This window comes from Agelaius phoeniceus, chromosome 1 (assembly GCF_051311805.1).
Source record: "Agelaius phoeniceus isolate bAgePho1 chromosome 1, bAgePho1.hap1, whole genome shotgun sequence".
NCBI lineage: Eukaryota > Metazoa > Chordata > Aves > Passeriformes > Icteridae > Agelaius > Agelaius phoeniceus.
In genome coordinates, this window is record NC_135265.1 from 27,989,589 (window position 1) to 28,016,012 (window position 26,424).

General features: G+C 35.1%; 1 protein-coding gene across 5 annotated transcripts in view; it reads left to right on the plus strand.

Moving 5' to 3' along the window:
* The window catches only part of PHF14 (PHD finger protein 14), a 162,817-nt gene that overhangs the window by 92,350 nt on the left and 44,043 nt on the right, over positions 1-26,424 (plus strand). For 4 of the 5 annotated variants that reach the window (XM_054643184.2, XM_054643192.2, XM_077175386.1 and 1 more), the window contains one exon: positions 14,161-14,278. In XM_054643184.2, the coding sequence (XP_054499159.1) occupies positions 14,161-14,278 (118 nt within the window). Of the gene's footprint in view, positions 1-3,878; positions 5,174-14,160; positions 14,279-26,424 lie in introns of those variants that run through there. The other variant, XM_054643199.2, reaches the window with a different exon arrangement.

Consider the following 26,424-nt stretch of genomic DNA (forward strand, 5'->3'; position numbering starts at 1 on the left):
TCATGTAGGGTATTGAGCGTATTGACTGTGTATTTTTCATGGGTTCTCAGAAGCTTGTATTCACAAAGACAGTACAGAGTGAAGGAAAATGACATATCCTATACAAAAGATTAAATAAAATATTGGTATCATATATGTGAAATGGTTTCAGTTTTCCTCTGAAGTAGCTTGAAAATGTGTTCTTGTTTTGAAGTGGGCATAGAAGTACTCAGAGAACAGAATTCTGTCAATTAAGACAGTCAACATGTATATACAGTGACCAGCACTAAATGTTGTTATTTATGTTACCATAAATACTAAGTTACTAAGACAAAGCAGGGCTCTTCTGTTCCATTGGTACCTCAGATGCTGTGGTCTTTTGTCCTGCAGATAACTTTTTTACGGGCTAATCAGTGTGTATATTAACAGATAGAAATCTGTAACTGTTCAGGAAGCATTTATTAATATTTATAACTTGAGCAGTACTGTGAAAATTAAAGTAATTAGCAATGTCTAGAATTATTGCTCATCTTTGTTTTTGGGGTCTGATTTGGAGTTTTTTCCCCCCTCTAAAGAGCTCAGTCATTCGCTTAGTAGAGTTGCTGGCTACAGATTAATTTCTGAGATGAGATATGTATTTTTAAAATTCAGGCTATTACTTAGCATCTTTACCTTGTGAAAGTTATTTGCAAATACCCCAAATTCCTCTTTAGTCTTAGCAGACTTAACCTGGTGGGAGAGTCCTAATTTTTCAGAGTTGCTAAGGTACACTGAAGCAGCTTCTTGCCTTCAGACCCTTGAAGATAAACTGATTTTAGATTGTAGTTGAAAATGTATTTTTACTTGTGCCCAGTTAGCAGCCAGAAACGTTGCCCTTAACCTGATGAAGGCAAGTATTAAAATGGCTAAAAAAGAACCAGGATCAAAACTGCTGACATAAGCATTACCTTTGTCTGTGATTTGCCATTTTCTGAGTCTTTTACATAAATGAAGAGTAAAACGTATAGAAATAACTTGTGGGGTTTCTTGTCCCTATAGTCTTTTGAAAAGGAAATCTGCACATAGATCTTAGACACCTTCCCTTTACACAATAATTGCTTAAATGAGGAAACAGATGGACAACCATGTGTGGTAAGGGAGGAGGGAGGTTGGTGTGTTTCTTCCTCTTTGTACCAATATTTGAAGGAAAGTGCTTTTTGTCCTGGGTTGAAGGAGAGCTGGAAGAGAACAACTCTCCAAATATAGGACCAAATATGCAATTGAGAACCTTCCTGTTTAAAGCATCTATTATGGCTTTTTTCTTTCTTAATATTTGTTGCATCTACTGGTAAGAGAGGAAGGCTGTTCAGTTTTGCTCGCCATCCTTATTTCAGATTTTTGTGCTCACTAAATCCTTTTCCTAAGTTAGGCTATAAATATAAGTTCAGCTATTGCAGACAACTCTGAGTTCTTCAGTCAGTAGAAATTTGAATGAATGTACAGGAATGGGAGCAGTTCTTTGTTGAGGAAGGGCTGGCAGATGGTGTGTAGGCACGGAAGAAGAGCAGAAGGAGAGACTAGAACAGGAGAAATGTCATCGATGTGAGTGGTCTCAGGGCATTAGTCAGTCATCAGATGAGTTTGCTGTTGTATTACAGTAATGCAATTAACTACAACAATTACAAGCTATGGTATTTATATATTCATATTCCTTTGTCTTTTAACAATATTTCACTTGCTAGAACAAAAAAAAATTTCAATTGTTTAAATAAAGCCAGTAGTGATTCCTTAATTAATAATACTTCAAACATGAGAGGGGTGAAGATAACCCTAGAATGTGTAAAATAAATTCTGTCAAGTTAAATTTTTAATAGAGTAGAAATGGAAAAATTGCCCAACTATTTAAAAAATCATTTCCCTTTAAATATATGAGTAAATATTCTAATATCCTTTAAATTTCTTGATATGTTGTTACCAATAAAAATTTAATACAAACAAATATTATAGGAATAACTAGTGCAGGTTACTAGCACTAGGTTACTTACACTTCCTACTTGATGTCTCTGTTCTTACAGCCTAACCTGAAGTGCTACAAAATATTAGGATCTTTTCTCAGTAGTTACAGGTTTCCTCTGAGATCCTTGTTTGTACTTGATTACTTTTATTTGTGAGCTTATTAAAATGTAACTGATTATTTTATTGGTTCAGCTGTGAAGCTGGTTTTTTATAAAAAAACATGTTTACATGGATAAAAATTTTATATAAAAATAATTTATAAATATAAATTTATATGTAAGTACAGTTATATGTAGTCATACATACATATATATGTGTGTGTATACACATATTCACATACTCACCTACTCATTTTGAGGAACCAAAATAAAACCCCTAGTATCTGAAGTATGGATTGCTGTATTCCTGCCCAAACCTTACTATAGCCCAGATGGGGCAGCCTGTCATGTTCTGATGGCCTGACTGAAATGGTGCAGTTGCAATACTGACATTGCTGTGAGAGGGTAGAGGTGGCACAGAGAGTTTATCTTGATTTTTTCTGATGCTACCCTTTAAGCTTCTGCATTTCAGTGTGCACCCATGTCAGCCTCACCCACTGAGGCTGTCAGAACAAAACTAGTTGCACTCAGTAAGGGAAGGAGATTGTAATGAGATGAGTATGAAGAGCATTTTGTCTTGCAGCTAAGCTTTTCTTCAGTTTTCTTAAAAAGTTCAAAATTGCACTGTAGATTGCAGTTCAAGACACCCAATTTAAAATTTCAATCATGTCTCAAATAAGAGATGAAGTGAGAACTGGGAGTGGATTTTCATATGGTACTTCTTAGAAGAAGTACTCTCTAATTCTTAGACTCAAAATCCTTATACTCAAAACTAAAATTCAGTTGCAAAGGATTTTTTGTTTGACAAAACAAAACGTCTTGTTGACGTGGCAACAAGATGGCTCCTGTTCATCAGACTGTTATATTTTATCAAAATGTGACAGCAGTTTCTTTTTTATTTACAATTATACTTAAATACATTTCAAATTAAAAAAAAACCCAAAAAACAAACAACAAACCACCAAATGTAGTGATGGAGACTTATTATCAGTCTTTTATTCAAAATGTATCTGCTCAGCTCAAAGACAACATAAATGCTTTCCTAATTAAAATCTCATAATGCTCATAATACATTAATTTGCTGTATGGCAAGTACTTTAAAGAGTTTAATTTACAGAATCAGGACTTTAAAATTGTATTGATTTTTTAAAAAAGTGATCTTGAAAAGTATGTATGTCATGAGTGTCAAAAGACAGGAAGTAGGAGTAGGAAAAGAAAAAGTTGTGAAGGCTTTGGAATTATTGGCTCAAAGACATTTTTTCAGAAGTGACTAAAGCCTTTATGTGCTGAATTATTACAATGCATTTTGAAAGAAACCATCCCTTACTTAGTCCTTCCTAAATCCTAAGACTTGTTTTCTTTCAAATGCTAATCTATAAAACAAGCATTTTTTAACATTATAACATAGTACCCATGTTTGTACTTGTAGTCAGTCTCATAGCTGCATTTCTGTGGGTTGCAAATCTGAGTAAAATGCTAGCTTTACAATGAAGTCTACTTGTATAAAATTGTTGCTTTCATGATTCAAAAAAAAGGAAAATTATCTTCTCTGTCTTGTGGTGGACTGCCTTTGTTCTTTGAGCTGTATTGAAAAAAAGTTATAAGTTATAAGGATGCTATACTTTACTCAGTTTAATGTTTTGACATTTAGAGACTCTTGAAAATTTGGTGTGGGTGTCTAAGTACTTGGATCTGAGCATACACATTGCTTAAATTTAGTGTGATATTAAAATGTTTCATAAGACAGAGGAGAGCTGCTATGATCTTTCAATGTTAATATTTTTTTCTTATCACTTTACTGTGTAGATACCCTTCATGAGACACAACTCTGCCACAACTCATCCTCGGAGGCAATCGTGGAAACCTTTTATAATAGGATTTTTAAATGTGGATAAAGCTCTCAATAGAATACCTAAAGTAAAGGAGAACAGCTACCTTGTCTCAACTATAAGCTTATTATGACAAAACATTGAGTTTGCTTGTCAGGCTTGGATAGAATGTAATTGATTGGTTTGTTATTTGGACTGACAAGGTAGTTAATTTGCCTGCATTTTTTTGCACTATTCAGGAACATTTTGTATGTGCATCGTTGAAAAATCCCGGATAAATGTCTTGTCAGGATTGTCCTATTAAGTAATGTCTCTTTCCCCTGTGCTTCGTTGGCAAATGATGTTATACAATGCTTGGATTCATTGAAGAGTGACAGAAGCCTGTGGGACTTAAATATTGTGTGTTCCTCTACGGTGATACTGAAAGAAATAAGCAATGGTTTGCCATCTGCCTGCCACTCTACTTATTTACAGTTTAATAAGAACATTTCTATATAGAACACTGTGTTGTACATAGACCTTACTGTAAAAAGGATTGTTTCCTTAAAAAAATAAATGTTCAGTGATAATGAGACCTGTAAAACACTTGAGACTTACTATTCTGAAGGAATAGATTTGCCATGGAAAAATTGATTTTATGCTTATTAGTATGAACTAATTGTTTCTGATTTCAGACACTTGAGTGAACAGAACTATACCTATACTTCTTTCTGAGAAATTTTTTAAAAATAAGAAAAAATGGAGTATGTGCAGGCATTTGTTTCATTTGGCTTACTTCTCTGGCAGTGTTCAGTACAAACTTATCTCCTCCCAATACAAACATGAAAGTGCTTTGTAAGTTGGGGAAGGAATGAAGAATTGATCACACAGCGTGACAGCTGAGATCTTCGTCTCCGTCCGTATATATCCTGGTAGATGCACACATAGTATTTTGATCTTCAAATGGTACAGATCCAGTTCTTAAATCTACAGTATCAGAGTGTTGACATCTTCATCGTTTTCATCTTGAACTTGCTCGGAAAAACTCTGCTCAAATGCAATCACACTTGTAACTTTATGACCTATAATCTTTGAATTTCTTGAGATATGGTGGGATTTGTCATCTATTGAGGCACGTTTCCATTTGAAAGTATTTTTTAAAATTTAAAAATTAAATGCTGTAATAAGTAATAGGAGAATATCCAAATTTATGTGTACTTATCTACAAGTCTTATCTTACCAGGGCATTTCATGTTTGAATATTATATTAAATAAAAGTACCCTGATGTCTAACACGTCGTTTCATTTTAAAAAGGGGGTGGGAGAATCTCAGAGTTAAGATTTTCGTTGGAACTATCAGAAATGCTTATCATTCTCTTTTGGCAAATACATACAAAGACACCTTAAAAATAAAGAGATTTGCACTAGGCTTAAAAATTAAGAGATTTGCACTAGGAAGTAGATGCGAATGCAGGAATTTGATCTTTGAGGATTCGTGAATCCTTTCTAGGAAGAAAAGACCCAGATTTATTGACCATTTGTGCAGTATTCTGAAAGTAAAAGGTTGTGTCCAAATGCTGTGTAAGCAAAGGGGGAAACATGTTTGCCCATACATCATGCTGAGTTTATGGAAAAAAAAAGAAAAAGTAATGTTTAATGGGATTTATGATCATTTATTAAACAAAAACAGTCTAGGTATTGTGGATAGGAGAGAATGATAAATGTGGCTTATCTTGGCTTTAGTAGGACTTTCAAAATAATTCTGTGTGTGATAGTCCTTTAAATAAGTTAGAGATTCTGTTAATTAAGCTGCAGTAAAATATGTAGCTGATTAGGAAAGTAAACCAGCTACCATGGACTCACTGTCAGATGATACTCAGCTCTCTGAGTTCCAGCGAAGCTGTCCTGGATTCACTGTTACAATATTTTTGTTAATTTTTGCTTTAGCATATTAGGTATGAAATAAAGTGTTTGGTTACATTTGCAGGTGATGACAGTAAGATGTGAGGAAGTACAGTGTTAGAATTTAAAAGAAAATTTTAAGAAAGTATTCAGAAAAGCATGCAGTGCAGAAAGGAAAAGGCAGATCACTGTGATTATGGTATCAGGAGTGACTTCAGAAAAAAAAATCGTGGGGGATTCTGGCTCACAGATCACAGAACATTGATCAAACTGATCAAACCTGATACATACAGAGAGGGGTGTTGCATTTAACACATTGAGGTACTCCTGAATATTCAGAAGACCAGTATTTCAACCTTTGAAAAGTCTCAGCTTTCCACTTTGTATCCTTTCCACTTTGGAAAGTATCCTTTCCACTTTGGTAAAAAACAGGGAAAGTCCAAAGCATACTGAACTGGATGATAAGAAGACCACAGGAGACATGAACAAAAATAGCTTAAAATAGTAATATTTCTTTAATTTAGTGAAGGTAGGAAATCTGTTAAGAAAGCCTAAATTAGAATAAAAATTTTAAAAAAGGAAGTTGCTACAAAGAAGGAAAAAAAATGTTCTTCAGAGTTGATCAGACCAAAAATAAGCTAAATGGTATCAAGAAGATTTAACCAATAGAAAGTTTTTTTCTAATAATAATACTTGTACTAGAGATTCTTGTTAGGGAACTTCTGTAATTTCTGCTATTGGAGGATTTTAAGGACAGATTAATGCATGTTAAATACTATTTCAAGTATTGTTGATATTTTCCTGGGCATGCTTGAAACCTTAGTTGAATTCCTGCTGTATTTTTTATGGTTTTCCCCAGTGCAGATACCTTGTAGAATTTTGTTCCCTCTCTTTCTCTCCCTTTTTTCTCTCTCTCTCTCCCTCTCTCTCTCTCTCTCTCCCCTCCATATCATTAGGTTGAAAGCCAGATGCTAACACTTGATGTTTCACCTTTTGAAAGATATTTGATGGCAATATTCAAAACTATAATGGACTTTTCTAGTAGTTCATAAACAGTACACATTCAGTAGAGTAAATAGTCTGAACACCTGAGAGTGGCACTATAGATGCAATCATGTACTAGTAGAATATAACAAATGCAGCATTTGGTAATAGCTTCTTAAATTTTACACTTTTCAGTTTGTCAAAGGACTGTTTCAGTGTCTGTAACTGGTATAGCATTCCTTTAATGCATTGTCTATTTATTATCTTTGAGTCATTGTCTTCACAGAAATTCTTAGTTTAAACATTAAAATTCTGTAAATAGAAGTCTGTACTGTAGCTGTATATTAACAAAAGCAAATGCATCTGAAGGAGTGTTCATAACATTCTATTCCACTTGTATATTTGGGCTATTAATGAATTTTGCAAACTAATTTCACAAAGCCATGTGTTGTGTGGTTTTGCAGTTCTGAGAAAGAGAGAAATTAATCTCTTGCTGAAAGAAAGCTGTTCTCATACAGGTATAGTAAGTAAAGTTTCTTTCCAACAGTCTTAGAATTCATTTTGTTAATGGAAACTTAAGTTTCATAAATCAAATTATTTGTAGACCATTCAGAAAAAATCTTGGCTACATAAGAATGACATACAATGATAGCCCTTTCAGATTCTTCCTTACCCATGAATAATCAGTGTTAGGTTTTTGGATATAAGGGGGGGGGGTTTGATTTAGGATTAAAATAATAATTTTAATCAGTTAAATTAGTTAGGTGGCAATTTTGGGTTTAGCATAATAAATTAAGCTACACAGATGTCTGCCCAGATTAATGCTTGCTTTCTTTTGCTGTTTTGTGGTATAATTGATTTTTATTTTATTATTTGTTTTTATTAATGCCCTTGAGATTGGACAGAAATTTAAGTAAACAGGAGATCAGACAATTTCCTATCTCCCAAAGCACTTAGATACCTTATCATGAAATTGCTCGCTGAAGATCAGTAAGCTCATCATGCTTTGTCAGGCTGTGTGTCCATCTTGCCATACATGGCCTTCATCAGCAGTAGGTAGATATAAAAAACCAAATGCAATAGTCACCCCTCATCTGGTATAATCTTTCACCTGTCAGCAATAGCCATGGCCTCTCTCTTCCAGGCATAACAGAAGAGAGTGATAGTCTACTCTGTCATCTCCCATTATAAACTATGTAAATAAGAGATCTCCTTTTGTGTACTTGCATTGTACCTGGCATAATAAAAATTAGAAAGTGACTTTATTACTTGGTGTAGCACCATAGCATTATCCTTCCCAGAAAAGAGTATTTCATTTACCTAAATCAAAATTATGAAAATTGTGAAAATACTAGAATCCAGAAGTCTCTGAAGGACATCTGTTACAGCCACCCACTCAATGCATGCCTGACTGCAAAGTTAGATCTAACTTTGAAATTGGGTGAAGTTCCTTACAGTTTAATGTGGGTGAACTTTTAGCATCTGTGAAGACAGAGAGCCCTTCAGGATAACAAGTACCTGTGTACCTGGATGAAGTGACATACTTGGGCTATATCCTGGTCTGCTAATCAACCATTTATGCATATACAGTCACATAAGAATTTTAGTGCAGAAATGTGTCACACTCCAGAAATGTTTACTCCTCCTTTGGGTAAAATCACCCAAAGCTTGACTGGCCCATGTGAGAAGACTTCTTAAAACTGTTCTGTAGAACAGAAACTGTAAGATGACCACTGATTTTTATTTGTTAGGCCATTTATAGGCAAAGGAAAAAGTGTAGCAATCAGGAAAAGGAGAACCAACTTTTTCTGTTTTATACCTAATAGAGTATTATTATTTTTTCAATTTTTTGTCCAAGAATAAAGGAATAGATAAGAATTTAGGTCTTATATTTCAGAGTCTAAATATAGAACTGTATCACTTTTGGTTTCTGCTTGACTGTGACGTATCACAGCAAAATGAAAGTAATTTGTTTTGGAATTAATTGGGCAGAATTGAAGAGTCTCGGTGTAGAATTGTGGAGTAAGATACAATGTCATACCTTTGCTTATTTTCACTTTGTTTCAAGAAATGTCAAGCAAAAGATGAGTGTTATCCTTATATTCTATAATGAAAACATGCTACAGTTTTGGGCTCCTCCCTCATTAACTAGAATTAATGTACTTTTTGGACAGCATTAATAACAGTGCACTAAATAGAGGACTATACATTTATTTCACTATTAGATCTTGAATTTTACTGTTTAAATAAGGGCACAGGAAAGTGACTTCGTTGATGTGACATGTAAGAGTTGCTGCTGCAACCCACTACACGGTGTTCATTCCTGCCATGCAGAATTTATCACTCCTGTGGTCTGGTTGCATTAAGGTGTCACAGGAGCACTCCTCAGCTGCTCCAGGCTGAAGTAATTAATTTTGTTTCTAGAGTTTGAATTCACTTGAGCTACATTGATTTACTCTGGGTTTTTGGGAATGCTTGTGTGCTCCTTTCTATTGTGTATCGTACAGCTGCTAATACGAAACCAGGTGTTGACAGTGACTTACACTGTCATGGCTGGTTTTAAGGTACTCATCTGAAATCAAGAATGTGCTACAATTTAAAATGAACCCCAAATCATGTCTACATCTGTTTGCAGTTCCAGAGTGACTCAGCACTTGGACACTGAGGGATTAAAAGGGAGAGAGATCAGTGTCTGAGAAGAAACCTCTGTTCTTCAGATGTCTCTTCCTAAGGTGCTAAGAGCCTTTAGTCAGAAATGGGGTCCAAAACAAGCCAGCAAAGGATGATGCTTATCAGTAGTTACATCTATGCAGGTGCTGGAGTAGCCATTAAGTGATATGCCTTCAGCAAGTGGGTGTATGTACATGCATCCCACTGCAGTTCCTTTGGAGTTTAAAATTCTGGATTAGCTTCCTTCTAATTTTTTTCTGGCTAATTCTGAGTTTGTCAGAGTAAAGCTTATATGACAAATTCTCTACTTTTAATGGTGAGATATGTATCAATGTTTTATATCTTTTTTTTCCATTAAAGTAAATCTTTCCAAGCTGTTGTGACAAATGGGGAGCAGTATATATATCTTGCAATTTTGTATTTTGTTCACCATGGTACCTCTTGGCACGACACTGCAGGCGGTGTGCAATGATGCGTACATAAGTGAGATTTTTCTGTAGTCTCTGAAGCATATTTGGAAAGTTGTATTTAAAGATTAGCTTATTAATGTTGTGTTTCAGGGACATGTAGGTAATTACTTTTACAGCTATAGATGGGTGATGCTGTCTCGTGAATGCAGAATAGGTTTCCTCGCTCTGGCTGAATCAGCTCTTTGTGGTTTTGGATGCTATTAACCAGTGACTTACAAATGTGCCAGTGGCGGGCGGGTTTTGCATTCACTGCTCCTCTGTACAAGCACAGGTCTTTTTCCCCAGTGCTTGCAGGAAGACTTCTGCAGGCCAACTGATAAGACTCCCTCCTGTGCAGGTAGATGCAATGTAATGAAATTGGATGTGTGTGCTGAGCTTTGTAAATAAAATGAGATTGACCCCAGCCATTATCTCATTTATCTCATTTACATTGTAAAATCAGTATCTGCACTATTGATTAGAGCATAATTAGTTAATTATGAACACGATAGGGCTTGAGCACAGCCAGCTGTACTGCTAAAAAAACTAATAAAAACAATCCAAGGGCAGGAGCAGATGGAGATCACTCTATTAAAGAACAAAGCAAAAGTATTTCAGGTATGGAAATCCCTAATCAGGCTTTCTTGCTGTGAAGATGCAGCTGACCATTCTATACTTCTTTAAGTAAAAAATGTTTGATTGGGTTTTTTTTAAACTTTTTTCTTATCATAACTACTTCAGAATTCTCCTTTCTTCTTCACACTCCATTTTCTCCGTATTTAGTGGGCATGTATCTATCCTCATTAATTGCTGGAATGAGGAACACAGTGATTTTTAATTTTGATGCATAAAGTAATTTCAGGCTTGTTATAACAGTGATAGTAAGCAATTACCTGTCAGCTAGAGGTAATTTAGGAGGTTAGGTTAGCTTGTCTTTGTGTGGAGCTCTGCTTTTATTTCCACAAAGTTTTCAGTACAGCAGCTAACCAGGCTGCTGAAGATGGCCCACCATTTAATGGCTTTTGTAAATCATGTGCTTCAGCACAAAAATAGTTATCCACAAATAGCAGCAAGATAAAATATTTGCTAGTTTAAATTTGAACGTGTGACCTTGAATGCACAAAGATAAAAATTTCAACAGCCTGTAATATGGAGGAAGTGGCTTCTTTCCCTTTCCCCCCTGCCCATCCCAACAGTTTTGTTTGTCCTATTAAGCCATCTTCAGGATGGGAGGATGATTCTTGTAAATGATGGTGCCACATGACTCCTTTGGTCTGTAAGTGCTGGAATGTGATGGGTCTGTGAGAGCATTTACTGACAGGCTGTGAGACTGGCAGCATGACTCTTTTGTGACCCAGCAATTTCATTCTCTATAACTAAGTCAAAAATACACTGTATTTTGTGTCACTTTCTCATTTTCTGAATGTGACAGTGGGATTTCTATCATTTTTATGTTGCTAGACAAAAGAACACAACTAATAGTATACACTTGAGGGATTAATCTTGTTTTATTAGTGCCATTTTAAGTTAGGTGTAATGTTTGCTTTTGGAATTAGCAATTAAGAATGCCAATTTTTTTTTTTTTCGCTGTGGTGTGTGTAAGTTTCACATTTTGTCCCCAGTCAGTCTCAGCAGACGATGATTGCCAGACAGCTAGAGCATCATCTTTAACCAAGGTACAGTGGTAATCATCCATTTTCCCAGCATCATGCTCTGGGAACTTCAGAATCAGTGCATTTCTGTTTTCCAGTACAGAATTCATATTCAGTAAAAAGCAGTAGGAAGCAAGCATTTAAAAATATTTGGTATACTTAGGCTTTTATCACCATGCAGCTTTTTATGTTTTGATATCTGAAAATACTCATTTGCATTTCCTGAGCCGTGCAGATGAGGATAGAAATTATTAGTATCTGAAAACCTTCATATGGATATTTTTAACTCATTCTAGGAAAATGCAAATTTTCTTCTACCAAACTAAACACTCTGAAGTGATAAAAATTGATGACAATAAATATTAAAAACATTGCACTTTAGAATGATATTTAATTTCACAATGTCATGGTTATTTCAACCCTGCTTTGCAAACTCCCTCAGCAAACTCTGAGGAAACATGGCTGAAAGTGCAGTCAGGAAGTACCACATTCTAGATAAAAAATGGTAAAAATGTAAGGGATGCCAAAGTGTAATTTTAAAGAGGAAACATTTTCTTTTGAACATAGAAACATATCAAGCAATTACTTCATTAAAAAAAAAAAGAAAAAAAAATCTAAATTGACACTGTTTAAATCATATGTAGATTAAACTCTGAAAATACTCTGAGTCAGTCAGAAATAGTATGTTTCTTTATTTTCAGTTACTTAAGAGGATCCTTAAGTTTACGTGAAGGGAGTTCTGATAAGCACTGCTCAAGTGCAAGCCCTTACATGCATAAGATTCCAGATATAGAAATAGGTTAGTAAAAATATACTCCTTTACAGATGAGAACATTGAGGCTCAGAGGAGGCTTAATCTTTTGCTGAAGGTCACATACACTGTTGGGATTTAGGAGTGTGACCTATCCCATCTCCCGTTCTCAACCTTTTTATTATTTTAATAGACCTTTCACAGGAAATAAAACTACATGTATTCCTGATTTTAAGTAATATATTTAAACATTAAAACTCCTCTGTCTTTAAAAACTGAGACTGGTTTTCTATTTTAAGTGTTTGCTTTGTGTGGAGTGAGATTGAGTCACTGCTAAGCAATCCTAAGGATATATATTGCTATATCTTATTTTCAAAAATTTATCAAAACCATGTCAGTCCAGTGTTGAATCTTGTGTATAGTCAGATTATTGCTTTTAATTTCTATTTAGCAGGAAACAGTACATGCCATATCCTTACCAGTGCTCATGTGATACCTGTAAGTGCTAGCAAGCCCAGCCTTGGCAGCGAGGACAAAGTATTCACTGAAGTTAAACAATCATAATTGAAAACAGTTCCTTGTTTTTATTGGGAGACTAATCCTTGGAGCAGTCACATGAACATTTTGTTGTATTAATGCAGCAGTATGTGCTGTTAGTTGAATCCTCTTCCTGTGATGCACTGTCTGTTCTCTTGATAAACAGAATGTTATGTCCCTCTGTCTTTGATCTGATGATGCCTGTGCCATGCTATTACTGCAATTTTTGGACATTTTTGTGTTTACACATACCATAGAGGAAAAATTGAGTAGCCAGGAAAGCAGAGAAACAGAGTGGGGGGGAATTTCTTTTAAAATTTTGATTTTTAAACATAAACTCTTTCCTATTTTTCAGTCATTTATATTGGCTTTATTCAGAGTTTAAGACTGTGTAATGAACAGACTGTTGCAAAGTAAATTTGAAAAAAGCTTTCTTTTTCATACAAAGGAATACAGGGGGATATGCAAATAAAGAGAAATTCAGTAGGGTATATGAAAACCTCTATAATTTGCTTTAAAAAAAATCTTTCTCATTTTAAGCCTATTATTATTCTGATTTAAAAATCCCTTCATGAAACACTTGTTCTACTGTAGTATTTTTTCTATTTGTAGTACATTAAAAGTAGGTTAACAAGAGCTATGCTGTATGTTTTGAGCTTTTTGTATGGACTATGCATAGTGCAAAACACTAAGGAAGGGTTTATTAAAGAAGAATATAAATTTGTTGTGTGTACAGAAAGTACTTTTATAAGTGAGAGATCACAGTGAAATCCTTTTAAATTAATGCCCTTTCCAGAAAATTCAGTGTGAATGAGAAAATATTTTGTACATTTGTTTATCAACCACATAATCCTGGTGTAAAAAATGTAATTCATCACTGTAAATTATACTTGAGTTAGTTAATATGTGGATGACTTTTTCACAAAGCTTTTCTTGAAAAACAACATGTGCAAAACAGTATCTTAAAACTATGAAAAAATAAATATTGTCACTGTCTAAAAAAAGTTAAAATCTCTGGGGAAAAAAAGGCAGTGAGTGACACTGAATTATCTAAAAATGTAAGCAATTTTTTTCATTAATTTACAAGTCTTTGAAATGTTGTCATTTATATAAGATGATGACAAAGGTGATATATGAGTGTCTGCATCAGGATATTCCAGATTAAACAGAACCTACTTGAAGTGGCTGTTTAAAATTACCCCTGATAGAAAAGAGATTTTCTTTATTATGATAATGGACCAGGAAATCTTCTGCTGAGAATTGCAGGGAAGCTCAATCTAAAATAGTACAGAAGTACCATTTAATATAAATATGTATTTTGTTTTTCTCTTGCAGGTGTGATGAATGCAGGCTTTGCTACCATTTTGGCTGTCTAGACCCTCCCTTGAAAAAGTCTCCTAAACAGACTGGCTATGGATGGATCTGTCAGGAATGTGATTCTACATCCTCCAAAGTAAGTTAATGCACCCTAAAAATAGTTGAAGTATCCTGGTTTTCAGAGTTTTACTTAGTGTATGGAGTTTTTTATGAAATGATGTGCATAGGTTTGTTCTGGTAGAAGGTCATAAAACAAAGATTTCCGATTCTCTTCAAAGTAAGTACGAAAAAACCCAGATCATATGCAAAATGGAAATCTTCTCAATCAGTAAAGAAAATTTTACTATGCTAGTTAAATGCTTGTTTTTGATGTGCTCTCTGTGAGAAAGGTGTGAGTACAGATACTGTATCAGCATTGATAATATTGACAAGAAAAAGTATTTCAGGAGTACTACAGAATACAATCCTCTAAGGACAGAGAAAATGCATGTGTTCTCTAAACAAAGGAATGTGATTTGAATTACTAAATCTTTTTCTTTCACTGAAAATTCATATGAAGGTTATCAATACCTTATATTGATTGGCATGCCTTGTTCAAATATAGCATTGTAAAACTAGATTTTTGACATGGATTAGCTCTTTAAGAATACTGAAAGTAATAGTATTCTTTGATGGTACCGACTTTTCAAAAAATAAAGATTTTGATTCTTTGTCTGCACAGAAGCTTCTTTAGCACAGGCATTCTTTTCTGTCATCACCATAATCTCTGAAGAGGTACTTTCCAATTTATTTCATAACTGTATTTATACATCTCATAAGCATATAAATGCATCTGATACCTCCGTGTAAAAACAAGAGTATTCTAAATGTCTTCAAGATTTTTTATGTTGCTGCCCCTTTGTTTGTATTTCTGTGCAGAGAATATTTTACCTAGTAAGTGCCTCAGTATTTGGATACACAGGGACACAGCTGTGATGAGATGTTCTCATATGTTACTTGTCAGCATTCTTGGATACCTAAACTCTGTCATGCATTTGCTTTTAAGATTGGCACATACAGAATGTTCAGGGAGTGGTATAATTTTTTGGCTTGCTAGTGTCCCTTTCCAATTGCAAAAATATGTTATTCAGTTTCCACCTGGGGGATTAATCAAATTGTTCTTTTGTAAGGAGGTAGGGAGACAGACACAGGAAATTAGCTGTCCACTACAGTTTGGACATCAAGCAATCTTTCTTGAATACCACTTCCATGCAAGAGACATTCCAAGAGTGAATTAAAACTGTTATTGAATTTCTGTCACCTGCTTTAACTAAAATGGGGTCCCGATAACATGAGTTAAAATCTTGCATCTCTTGTATTCTTGACTTGCAAGTAAACAGAAAAATCCAAAGGTTTGTAATTTCTAGTTGTGTTTTTCTGGAGATTAGTACATCGTGTATCAGGTACAGTTTTTTAGCTACTTTATGAGTTAAATTAATTATGATGGACTTCACTTCTTGCAGGGTGTGTGTTAATTTTAAGGTGTGTTAAAAACTAGAATGTTTTAAAGAGTAAACAAAAATTTTTAGTAGAATGATTACACATTTTGTGTTAATCAGTGATTATTACAAATTTTAAAAATGTTCTTGTGTCTGATCTTCATCCATAAAGATTTTTAATGAGTAAATCTAAATAAAGTCTCTTGCACTTTCAAGTACAGGCAAGTGGAATTGCATTTGAGGGAATATGTGATGAATATGAAAGATACTGAAAAAATTGTCTTATGGGGACTCCTTGTGGTTTTGTTTGGTCACTTTCATGTAGCCTTTCTAAAAAGCTGTGCAGAGAAATTATTCTGATAAAGCTGTATTGCCCTATATGTTCCCCAAAGCCTTTTTTGGTAGCTTTTTTCTGTTGTATACTATGCAGTGTAATAAATTCAAAAAATATGATATCAAATTTAACTCCTTTCAGCCATAATGTGAGTTTTTAAAGGATTAGGGCTTTGTCTTGTACTTCATAATTTTCAAATTCTTTGTTCTGCATGGCTTTAGGATTGTGGTTTGTATATCTGTGATTTTTCACAGCCAGGAGGAGCTGATATGATAAGGCTTTTTCTACCCCTCCTCAGAGGGAGTATTCCCTCAAATGTATGCTTGGAGCTCAGAAGTGAAGAGGTGTAGAGAAAGTTGAGTCATTTCCAGCACTCTGCCTGACCTGTGGATGAATTGCAAACCTGAGCTACTGATGATTTCAGTCTCTCAGTCACTCACTGCATCCAATTTTTGATGTGTCACAGGGAAGTTACTAGTATAGATTATAGCAGCAAAATGGGATTGAATTTTCTGCTTTGGCCAAGGAGACTATTGTTTAGTTTTCATTCTTTTGACTTTGTTCATCTGTTTTGGTTCAGTTTAAATCACTTATAATACACGTTTTAAAATTCCCCAACAATGTATCTTCATTAGCACTATGAGGCCTTAAAAAGAATTGGAAGGTAAATGACACTGTTTCAATAACAAGAGAGGTCATAGTGCTGAGCTTATAATGGCTGTTAGTTTTTACTTAATTATGAAGTTCAGTTTTAGATGTTCAGGAAAAGTTGCATTCTGCTCACAGCAAATAATGCTATTTTATTTTCAGATTTTGCCAAGCACTTGCAGGTGTCAGCAGTTCCAAGGCATGTAATTTAGCAGTTATAAACATGTGATTTAAATTGTTATCTAGCACAGACATTGGACATGCTACTTCCATTTTGCTCATCCTAGTTGCAGGACTCTCCAGCAATCGTGTCAGTTTTTCCACCAGCATAGCATATTCCCATATTACCCTGCCTGTCAAATAATAGACAGACAGTGTCTTTGCTGTAGGGCATGAGGGCAACAGCTTCTCTGCTGGTAATACTTGCTGTCACTTCTTTGGAATGGGTGATGCTCACTACTAAGGTCTGACAAGCTCTCTCATCTCAAAAACATTGTAGATTTTGTTATATCACATGAAAGCTGAAATAAACTTATCGGGTCTCAATTTCTATAACTCTGTCCATTCACCCTGCAAAGGGATTGCAGTGCACTTTCAGGACTGCCAAACAGCACTGTAAATCATTATTTTCCTGGTATTTTTTATTAGTGGCATTCAGGCTTAATATAGACACTTGTTTCAACTTCTTTTAGTTGAATTGAAGATAAATAGAATGTAAACCAATTAATTCAATATCATGACATGGTAATATTTGGTAAGAATAAATGTGGTGTGACCATTTTTTCAATTGTGTACAGTAAGATCTTACTATGAGGTCTCATTATTATTAGATGTGGGCTTCTTTCTATTTCCTTCCAGTGAAAAAATACTGTTTGAAATATGTCCTCCAATTTTAAACTTCAGCAAGGACCAAGACAGTAAGGAGTTTAAACATATTATCATGGTGGTTACACTGACCATGCTAGCTAAGTTTCTATCTGCTCATCTTTGCATGTAATCTGTTTTGCAAAACACTGCAGGGTGTATGTGTCAGGTCATTATTTGAGTGCTGCAGGATCAGCTGCCTCATCTCTAGACTTCTGTTTAGTTTCCTTTTATCTCATTTCTTTACTGTACCGCATTTTTTCAGTGGAAATAAATTGTCAGTATACATGTCAGCACAGAATTCTCATCTAAACCCCTCAGGAAATATTTTCTGGAACTGCAAATACACAACACACCAAACCTGGCAAGTAATATATTTTTGTACACATTTTGTGTTCAAAAGAAATCATGGATGATTTTGCTTATTAGCCAGGTAGAAGCATTTCTTTGGGTATATTTTGCTTTCACACAGTGAATATGCAAATGTATTTGGACACTGTAATATTACATGATTAAATGTTTGAAATAATATTTTAAGTTTAAAAGAATTTTTAATATGTTAAATGTATTTCAAACCTTTAAATTTGATCAGATGAAAAGAAGAAGTGCACACTTCAATTCCTGTAGTCCATGGAATTTTATTCTAATCAGAAACAAAGCTGGTGATTAAGAAAGTCTGTGAGGAGTGCAGAAGTGTCTGATGTACTCCTGCATTGTGCAGGTGCCAATCTCAGTATGGTTTATGGAATTTTATCTTTTTCACTATGACTTTTCCCCAAACGTGGGAAGCATTTCCTCACACATGTAGTTTCACACAAGTGTGATGAAATTAAACAATGAACCCAAAGACATAACATTAACCTCCCAAAATTTAGGAAATACTGAAGTTGAGGTGGCATGCAGTGCTTTAAGTGCTTTTTTGGCTATGTGTGACTTTGCAGCCTTTAATCACTTCATGCTATGATTTTTTAATTTTCTTTCATAAGATCCCTGCCTTTTCTGATTTAGCTGTTGGGGGTCACTAAAAGGGATTAATTTGGGTTGAGAATTAGGAGAAAGTCTGTCTTTAAGGTTTGTAAGGCATGAGAACTAAAGCAATCAGAACTGGGGAAAAAAAAAGGAGTTTGACCTTATGTTTGAAGTAGTTGAGTTGTTACCAACAAATTGAATTTTATCTTTGTCTCACCTCAGAGCTGCTGTGAGTGCTAGGCAAAATTAACATTTTCAAATGTTTGCTAATTTTTTCTCCTCATTTATTCTTGCCCAATTTGGATCCTTGGCCAGCTTGTAAAAATGCTGAATTCTCTGAGCTGAAGTGGGAGACAATGTGTATGTATACACAAGAAAATCCTGTTTCAATGTAACAGATGAAGTTGGCATGCAGTAGTAATATAGTGCTTAATCATGCCCTAAATATGTTTTACATGTGCTTATTTTATCATTCACTACAATGCAATTTTACATAGTTATATCTAAAATACATTTTAAAAATATGAAAAAAAAATCTATACAAGTTTTTTGAATTAATTCAGACTTGCTTCAGTTACATATTCTGACAGAGGATGGCCCTCGTTTTGTCACCTTAAATCACAGAGATTGTTGCACCTTCTTTTGAGGACAGAACATAGAAGCAAACGTACTGCCATCATAGAACCCAGCATTGCAGCTGAAAAATGATAAAAGAATACTCCTAATAAATCTGCTTGCTGCTTCAAGCAGAACATAATATAATGGGAAAAAATGTTCAGTTTCTATGCAACATTTTTCAGCCAGAACTTAGGAGTATTTTAAGGTAGTTTACAGAAAAATTACATAGTGAAATTCACTAACTGTATTTGTCTTCTACAGATGTGACTATTATGATCTATGTTATGATATGATCATAAAGAATGATAGAGTTAGACATTTTTGTGTTTATTTATATATTTTAAAGTTTCTTGAGGAGAGTTTAATTAGCACTTTGGTTTCTTGTGTGACCTAGAAAGAAAGATGTTTTTTAATATAGCAACTGGATAATATTTGATTATTTTGAAGTCATTGTTGTCTTCCTAGGTTTGTGAGGAGCAGTAAAACATTGTCACTGGAGTGATTTCCATAAAATGGAACAGGAGAAAATAAACCAAATCTGTAAGGCCATATGAAAATTTAACAAGTCCTTACACCACTTATGCCCTGTTTTAAGAACTTAGCACAGAAATGGGTTTCAGTACCAAGATGGTAAAAAAAAAGGGTGAACTTTTAGTGTATTGCAATATCACCTGGCTGAAGTATCGCCAAATGTGTTTTAATATTTGCTTCCCAGGTATCATATTTTAAAAAAAATGAGTTGGCACAGCCTCTGTTATTTTCTGGCAAACAGGTGCAATACATCTATGTAATGAATAATTTATACCATAAAATGTTCCAAAAATAATCAGCCTTGAAATTAACTTAAGTTGGGACTTGATTTATGAATAGTGAATAAGTTAGTTGGTAGTAAATCCCCAAATTAATCCAAAACCTCAGATGCACTTAGTTGGCAGAAGATTCACATTGTCTAGGTGGGAGGCTTAGGTTTTCATCAAAAAAAAAAAAAAAAGAAAAAAATGGTTAAGCACTGGAAAGTATTAGTGGAACAGATGGTTACTTTTAGTATTTTAATTTTTCTCTGCATCAAAATCAATTTTACCAGTTCAAATATTTCCTGGTGCTGACTGCCAGATCCTCATCATCGGCTTCTAGTGCTTGTACTTTTTGGGTGCAGCTTAACTGTATTAAATAAATGGCCAGAAAATGAAAAATACAATTATAGCATTGTCTTCCACATGAAAAAACATTGTCTGAAAAAATCTCTCTTTGAAGGATGGTAGTGCAGCTAATACCAGCCAGATGTTTGAAAAATGAAGAAATTGGAATATAGGGCTATTTTTTAAAATGTATTATTATTGTTTCAAATGCAAAACCAGATTTCTGATTCTGAAAGATAACACTGGGATAGATCAAAAAAGTAATGTAAAAATAAATTGCCAATTAGGAGTGCGAAGTAAAATACATAATTTTTTTTTTTTTGCATTAAACTTTGACAAAAAAAAACAGCAGTTAAAATAAACCTGCTAAGAGTCTCTTTTCCCTGTGGTATGTTCTTAGAAAATTGAGATTTCAATATGCACTGCAGTTTTAAATTACACTTTTTTGGAAAAAAAAAAAAAAAGAAAAAGAAAAAGAGTCATTTTAGTGGCACTTGGTCCAAAAATTTTTTTCTCTATATGTTCATTTTCTTCCCCCTATTTTTTGTTATGGAGAAGAAGGAAGAAATCCCTTGCTGCTTACCTTCATTTGCTCTTTTTCATAAACAACCCAGCAATACAGAGTTTTCTCCAAAGCTGAAAATTTGCACAATGTTCTTTTGTCTTAGCGTGAGAGCAGTAGTTCTTCACAAGCTGCTCCATCCAGCTTGTGTCCCTCTCCACGGGGTGCAGTCCTTCAGGGTCAGACTGCTCCAGTGGCTCCCTAAGTCCTGCCAGCACACCTGCTCCAGAGCGGGCTCCTCTCTCCACGGGGACACAGCTCCTGCCAGGAGCCTGATCCAGCACAGACTTCCCACAGGATCACAGCCTTCTTTGGGCATCCACCTGCTCTGGTGTGGGCCCCTCCATGGGCTCTGGGTGGATCTCTGCATCCCTGTGACCCTCCATGGGCTGTGGGTGGATCTCTGCATCCCTGTGACCCTCCATGGGCTGTGGGTGGATCTCTGCGTCCCCCATGGCTCTCCATGGGCTGCGAGTGGATCTCTGCATGCCTGTGACCCTCCATGGGCTGTGGGTGGATCTCTGCATGCCTGTGACCCTCCATGGGCTGTGGGTGGATCTCTGCATCCCCATGGCTCTCCATGGGCTGCGGGGGCACAGCTGTCTCACCATGGGCTGCACCATGGGCTGCAGGGGAATCCAGCTCAGGCACCTGGAGCACCTCCCACCCCTCATTCTGCACTGACTTTGGTGTCTGCATGTTGTTCTTCTCACTCCTTTCTCCAGGTGCTGTTGTGCAGGTTTTTCCTGCTTCTTAAGTACATTATCCTTGAGGCATCACCACTGTTGCTGATGGGCCCAGCCTTGACCAGCAGTGGGTCCCTCTCAGAGCCAGGTGGTGTTGGCTCCATCAGATGGAGGAGAAGATTCTCACAGCTTGTCACAGAATCCACTCCTGCAGCCCCCCGCCCTGCTGCCAAAACCTTGCCACACAAACACAATACAAAAATGAAGCAAATTTATTTTTATGAGGCTTTGTATTATACAAATCAAATTATGACTGAGGTAGTTCTACTTTTCAAAAGTTGTGTTGATCATTTTGCTTTGTTGTGATGAAAAATACTTTACTGAAGTAAAAAGCTGGATGGCTGAAATTAGAAACAAACTTGTTCATTAACTATTGCTTTGGTTAAAATACACACCCAAGTCCAATTGCCAGTGGAACATTTAAGAGGTGCCTGATTAATATAATTAATATAATACTTAATATAATACTGAAAACAAATCATAAACAGTATAGAGGTTGTACATTTTTAATGCATGTAATCTAAACATACACAATCTAATATTTAAATGACTAAAGCTCTAGTTTATGTATAATAAATATTACTTACTCTAAGGCAGTGAGTGGATAAGGAAGCAAAATCTCTTCGTAGGCAGCTGTTCAAAATGCTGCTGCTACTCTGTACCTTCTTTAGGTTATGCTTCTAAGAAAATCTGCTTACAGTTATGGTTTATCTGGGTAATAGCTCTGCTGCTGAATCGTGACTTACTCTTCCTAAGCCATGACAAAATGAAATTACAGCCTATGTGGCCTGTTGCTGTAGTACTGAGTGGCAAGAAATCTCTGCTGGGAGCTAGCTGCAGTTGGGAAAAATCCAGAAATCACCTAGTGTCATGACTTGAAATAAAGCCACCTAATGTGGTTTTATGCTAACGCAGCATGAGAGAATAAAAAAACAAAACCAGTATTTGAGCTCTTAGCAGCACAGCACAACAGGAAGATTTTATACATCCTCTTTGCTGTGCACCTATGCATAATCTCAAAGAATGTGAGAAGGTTGAAAGAGGAGTGGTGTATAGGAAGGGCAAAATAAACAAGGTTACTCTCACCTTACAGAACTGTAGGCTTTCTCTTTCTTGCTTGTGAAATTTGATTTCTAGATATGTACAATATTGGGAAGCATTGTGACAGTGAATTTTGCATATTGAAGATGCTATATTGAAATGTAAAAGACAGGAAATACTCTTTTTAATACAAATTTTCTCTATTTTACATTCCTTTTCAAGTGAAGTCACAAAAGGAAGATTCCTATGTGTTACAGTTGCTTCATGGTAGCTTCCCAAGAATCATAGCTTACAGCACTGATGTACATTCAGATTTACTTTGTCAATCCAGTTTTCTTCCTACTTCTTGAGTTCATAAAATAAGGAGCTCTTTGGGTATTAATAATTAGGGACTTCATGCTGACAGTGGAGCCATAAACAAATTTAGCAATAAATTGTAATTGATCATCACTACTTTCAGTTAATAATCAGTTTGGAAATTTAGATTGTTATACTTAGTTAGTAGAATGTGTTGAATTGGGTAATGTCTGGAAAAAAGTATGACTAAAAAGCTTGTGACTTGAATTTTTTAACCTTTTGGGTCTTGGTTAAATTATTGGGTTAGATGAGATAGGCTTCCAGGAGAGCAGTATGAACAAAACCCCCACATTTCCATTGTGAGTAATCTTGTTTGATTTGAATATTCATCAAGAATTAAGCAGTCAACAGGAGATTGCAATGTGTGTGCTTTGCAGTGACATAAACAGGGACTCCTGATGTGCAAAGGTATGTCTGGAGGCTGGTGGCATCCTGTTGCACCCTAATGTTGCAAAGTGCTGTTCTGTTTCTTCAAGATTTCTGAGATAAATTTCTTAACCTAGGAATATATTTCTTGTCTTATGTTTTACATAGAACTAGAAGGTATGTAATTAAAGAAGAATTATATATTTTAATTCCTCATTAATCCAGCTTTATTACCTTGCAAATTATTTTAGCACATCACCTGTAATCATATTCTGTATGACAGAAGAAGACTTAGATCTTTAATTGTTAGTCTATGTATAAGATTTGAACATATTATCATAGTTACCCAATTAAGTGCTTATGTTTACTCTCAAGGTTGATTTTATTTTCAAGTCTTTCAAAGAAATGTAGCCATATATGTCACTTTAAGCAATGTGTCACTCATCAGTATAAATTGCTAATGCTGCCTGGGCAAAATCTAATCATATTGAACAAGGAAAGAGAAAAGTGAGGGGGAAAAACCAAAAAAAGTGCCATTTTACGAAATTCTAGGCAAGTAATGGATTTTAGTACAGTCAAGATTTGCTTTTTGTCATCATGTTAGATAGTGGAACTGAGGTTCAGTTGCCATTCTCAAACAGGAGTTCTCTTAGTGGTAGCCACATTTAATCACATTTCCCAGAAGACAGCTGGATATTGCCAATTTGTGCTGTGTCAGCCACTTTCTCTGCAAAGGAGTGTCTCATCACTTGGATTTTAGCATTCTGTAGCAGAAAAGTTCCATCCTCTTAAAATTGGCTCAGCAGACAGCTTGTGTGGGAATATAACTGCAAGAGCATTACAATCAGTTCTACCAAGAAAATGCACAACTATTACATGGAATTTTAAGATGGCTTTTGAAAAGATTTTCACAAAACCTTTAAAATGTATAGTGCATTGTTATATTCTAGTAGCAATTAAGTTTATCTTAGATTTTTTAGTAAATGTGGCTTTGGTAACCGTTGAAAATTATTATCTGGTTCAGTGGTTTGAAACATCTTTGTGCGTGTTTGAAAAGTCTTAAGTATATTTCAGCTGTGACAAACATTACCAAAAGATTTTGTATGTGGAAAACCTTGGAATCTGTAGATATCAAATTTTTTTCTAGCTACTAATCTCATGAAGACAGAAAGGCAGATGGTATCCTTTCAGATCTGATATAAATAGCCAAAGAAAAGTGTCAAAAAGAAGATAAAATAGCCAGATAACTCCTTATCTATGGAAGGTACCCACAAGTGTACTTTGAGTATGTACATCACATGCTTATTTTTGGAAATAGAAGGGTGTCAGCAGAGTGATACAGTCATTGACATAATGAATATTAAATCTGTAACCAGTCCAATGCAATAAATAAGGATACATAGGAGGTACTAATATTTATAAGCACATTTTGTATCACATGAATATGCATTTGCCCTACCACATTCTCCTACTGCATAATATTTCCACTGCTTTTTTAGTTTAAAGTATTGCACAAAACAGAAGAATTGCAGAACACAATGATGTTATAAAAACTTTGTTTTGCAACTTTCTGGTGGGAAGAAATTTCTTGAAGGTCTTTCAAATATTTGTTTTCATGCAATGATAACTTCAAGAATCTTAACATTTAAAGATAATTATGAGAAAAGATTGAGATTTGGGAGCTGTAGTCTATTAATCTGTTAATAATTTTCTCACTGAATGAGCTATTGACCTGTGATTGTTCATGTGCTTTCTGGGTATAGCATAGACAGATACTGAAGAGCTCCTTTAAATAAAAATAGTAAAATAGTCAGGAGACAATAGATATTGTCTTCTGGCTAATAGACAAAGAATCATTTTACCCACTGACTCATCCCTCCATGCAAAACAACCTACTTCAACTAAAGAACAATAAAATGGTTTAGGCATTCCCTTGGGGATATTATTTTGAACCCTCTTAAGAAGAGGAGGAGGGAAGTGAGCTGGGATATTCCCTATGATATGGGATGTGTTCACCAGTTAATTCAGGGCAGCAGTCAAACCATTGTCTGAAAATAAGGCATAAAATATGTCTGTCTTTCTTACATTTTCTCTTTTAATTTGGGAAAAATTAAAATGAAAAAAGTGGGGGCAGTTCTTAAACCCCAGAGAGCTTCCAGTGAATCTCAGGAGAAGGAAAGGGACTGTTGATGATCCAGGGTAACACTGCTGAATTCTGAATAAAGCTGGTAATTAAAATACCCTGTTATTTTGGAAAATCCTATTACTAGCTTAAATGGTCCTATATTCTGATACGTTGACTTTGATGGATTTTATTTTGGTTAAGGTCAGAAATGCATTTTTGAAAGGAATCACCCAGTTGCCACCAGTGGCTCTGCTTAATTTCATATTATGGAGTAGTTTTAGGAGTGTGCAAAGTGAGTTTCTGTCAAGGGGCACTAAAGCCTAGGGTGTATTCTGACTGCTAATGGGCATGCTGTCTTCATGACCAAACTAGCTGTATCTTTGAAATATGTGTTCTGCATCTGGCTGGTCCTCAACACCAACTGCTTTGCTCTAAAGAGCTGCTCCTGTCACACCACAGTTTCCTGGTATTGAAGGTATATTTTTGTTTCAGTTTCCTCTGCTAAAAGAGTTGTTTTATTCCTATTTTGATAAGATAGTTTGTGGAAATCTTGTTTTAGTAGTCTCAAGATCAAAAGCCTAAAAATTAATACACAGATCTATATTGCTAGAGTATCAAATTTTATCATTTGTCCATTTGTATAAGCATTGTATGCTTTTAACCAAAAGCATCTGATCTACAGTGATAAGGAACCATGTTTAAGAATAAGGGACTTGCTGTATGTTTTCTAGTACAGATGAGAAAAAAAAAAAAAGATTTTTGTCTGGTAGGAGTAATCTCTAGAAAAAAACACCATAGGGAAAAATATAAATATGCTTCTAGGAATGAGGCAGTAAAGTTGACATTTTGTATGAATTTAGCCTCATCATTCCATGTATCATTTGCAGTGTTCTTAATTAGGGAGGAATGAGGAATTTCCAGGCCTTTATGAGGGTACTTTAAAGCTGCAGCAGTAGTTGTAACCTTTCAATTCCTATGAGCTCAGCAAAAGATGGCTGATTAATGCCACATCTTAAACTGTGTCAACTGGGCTGT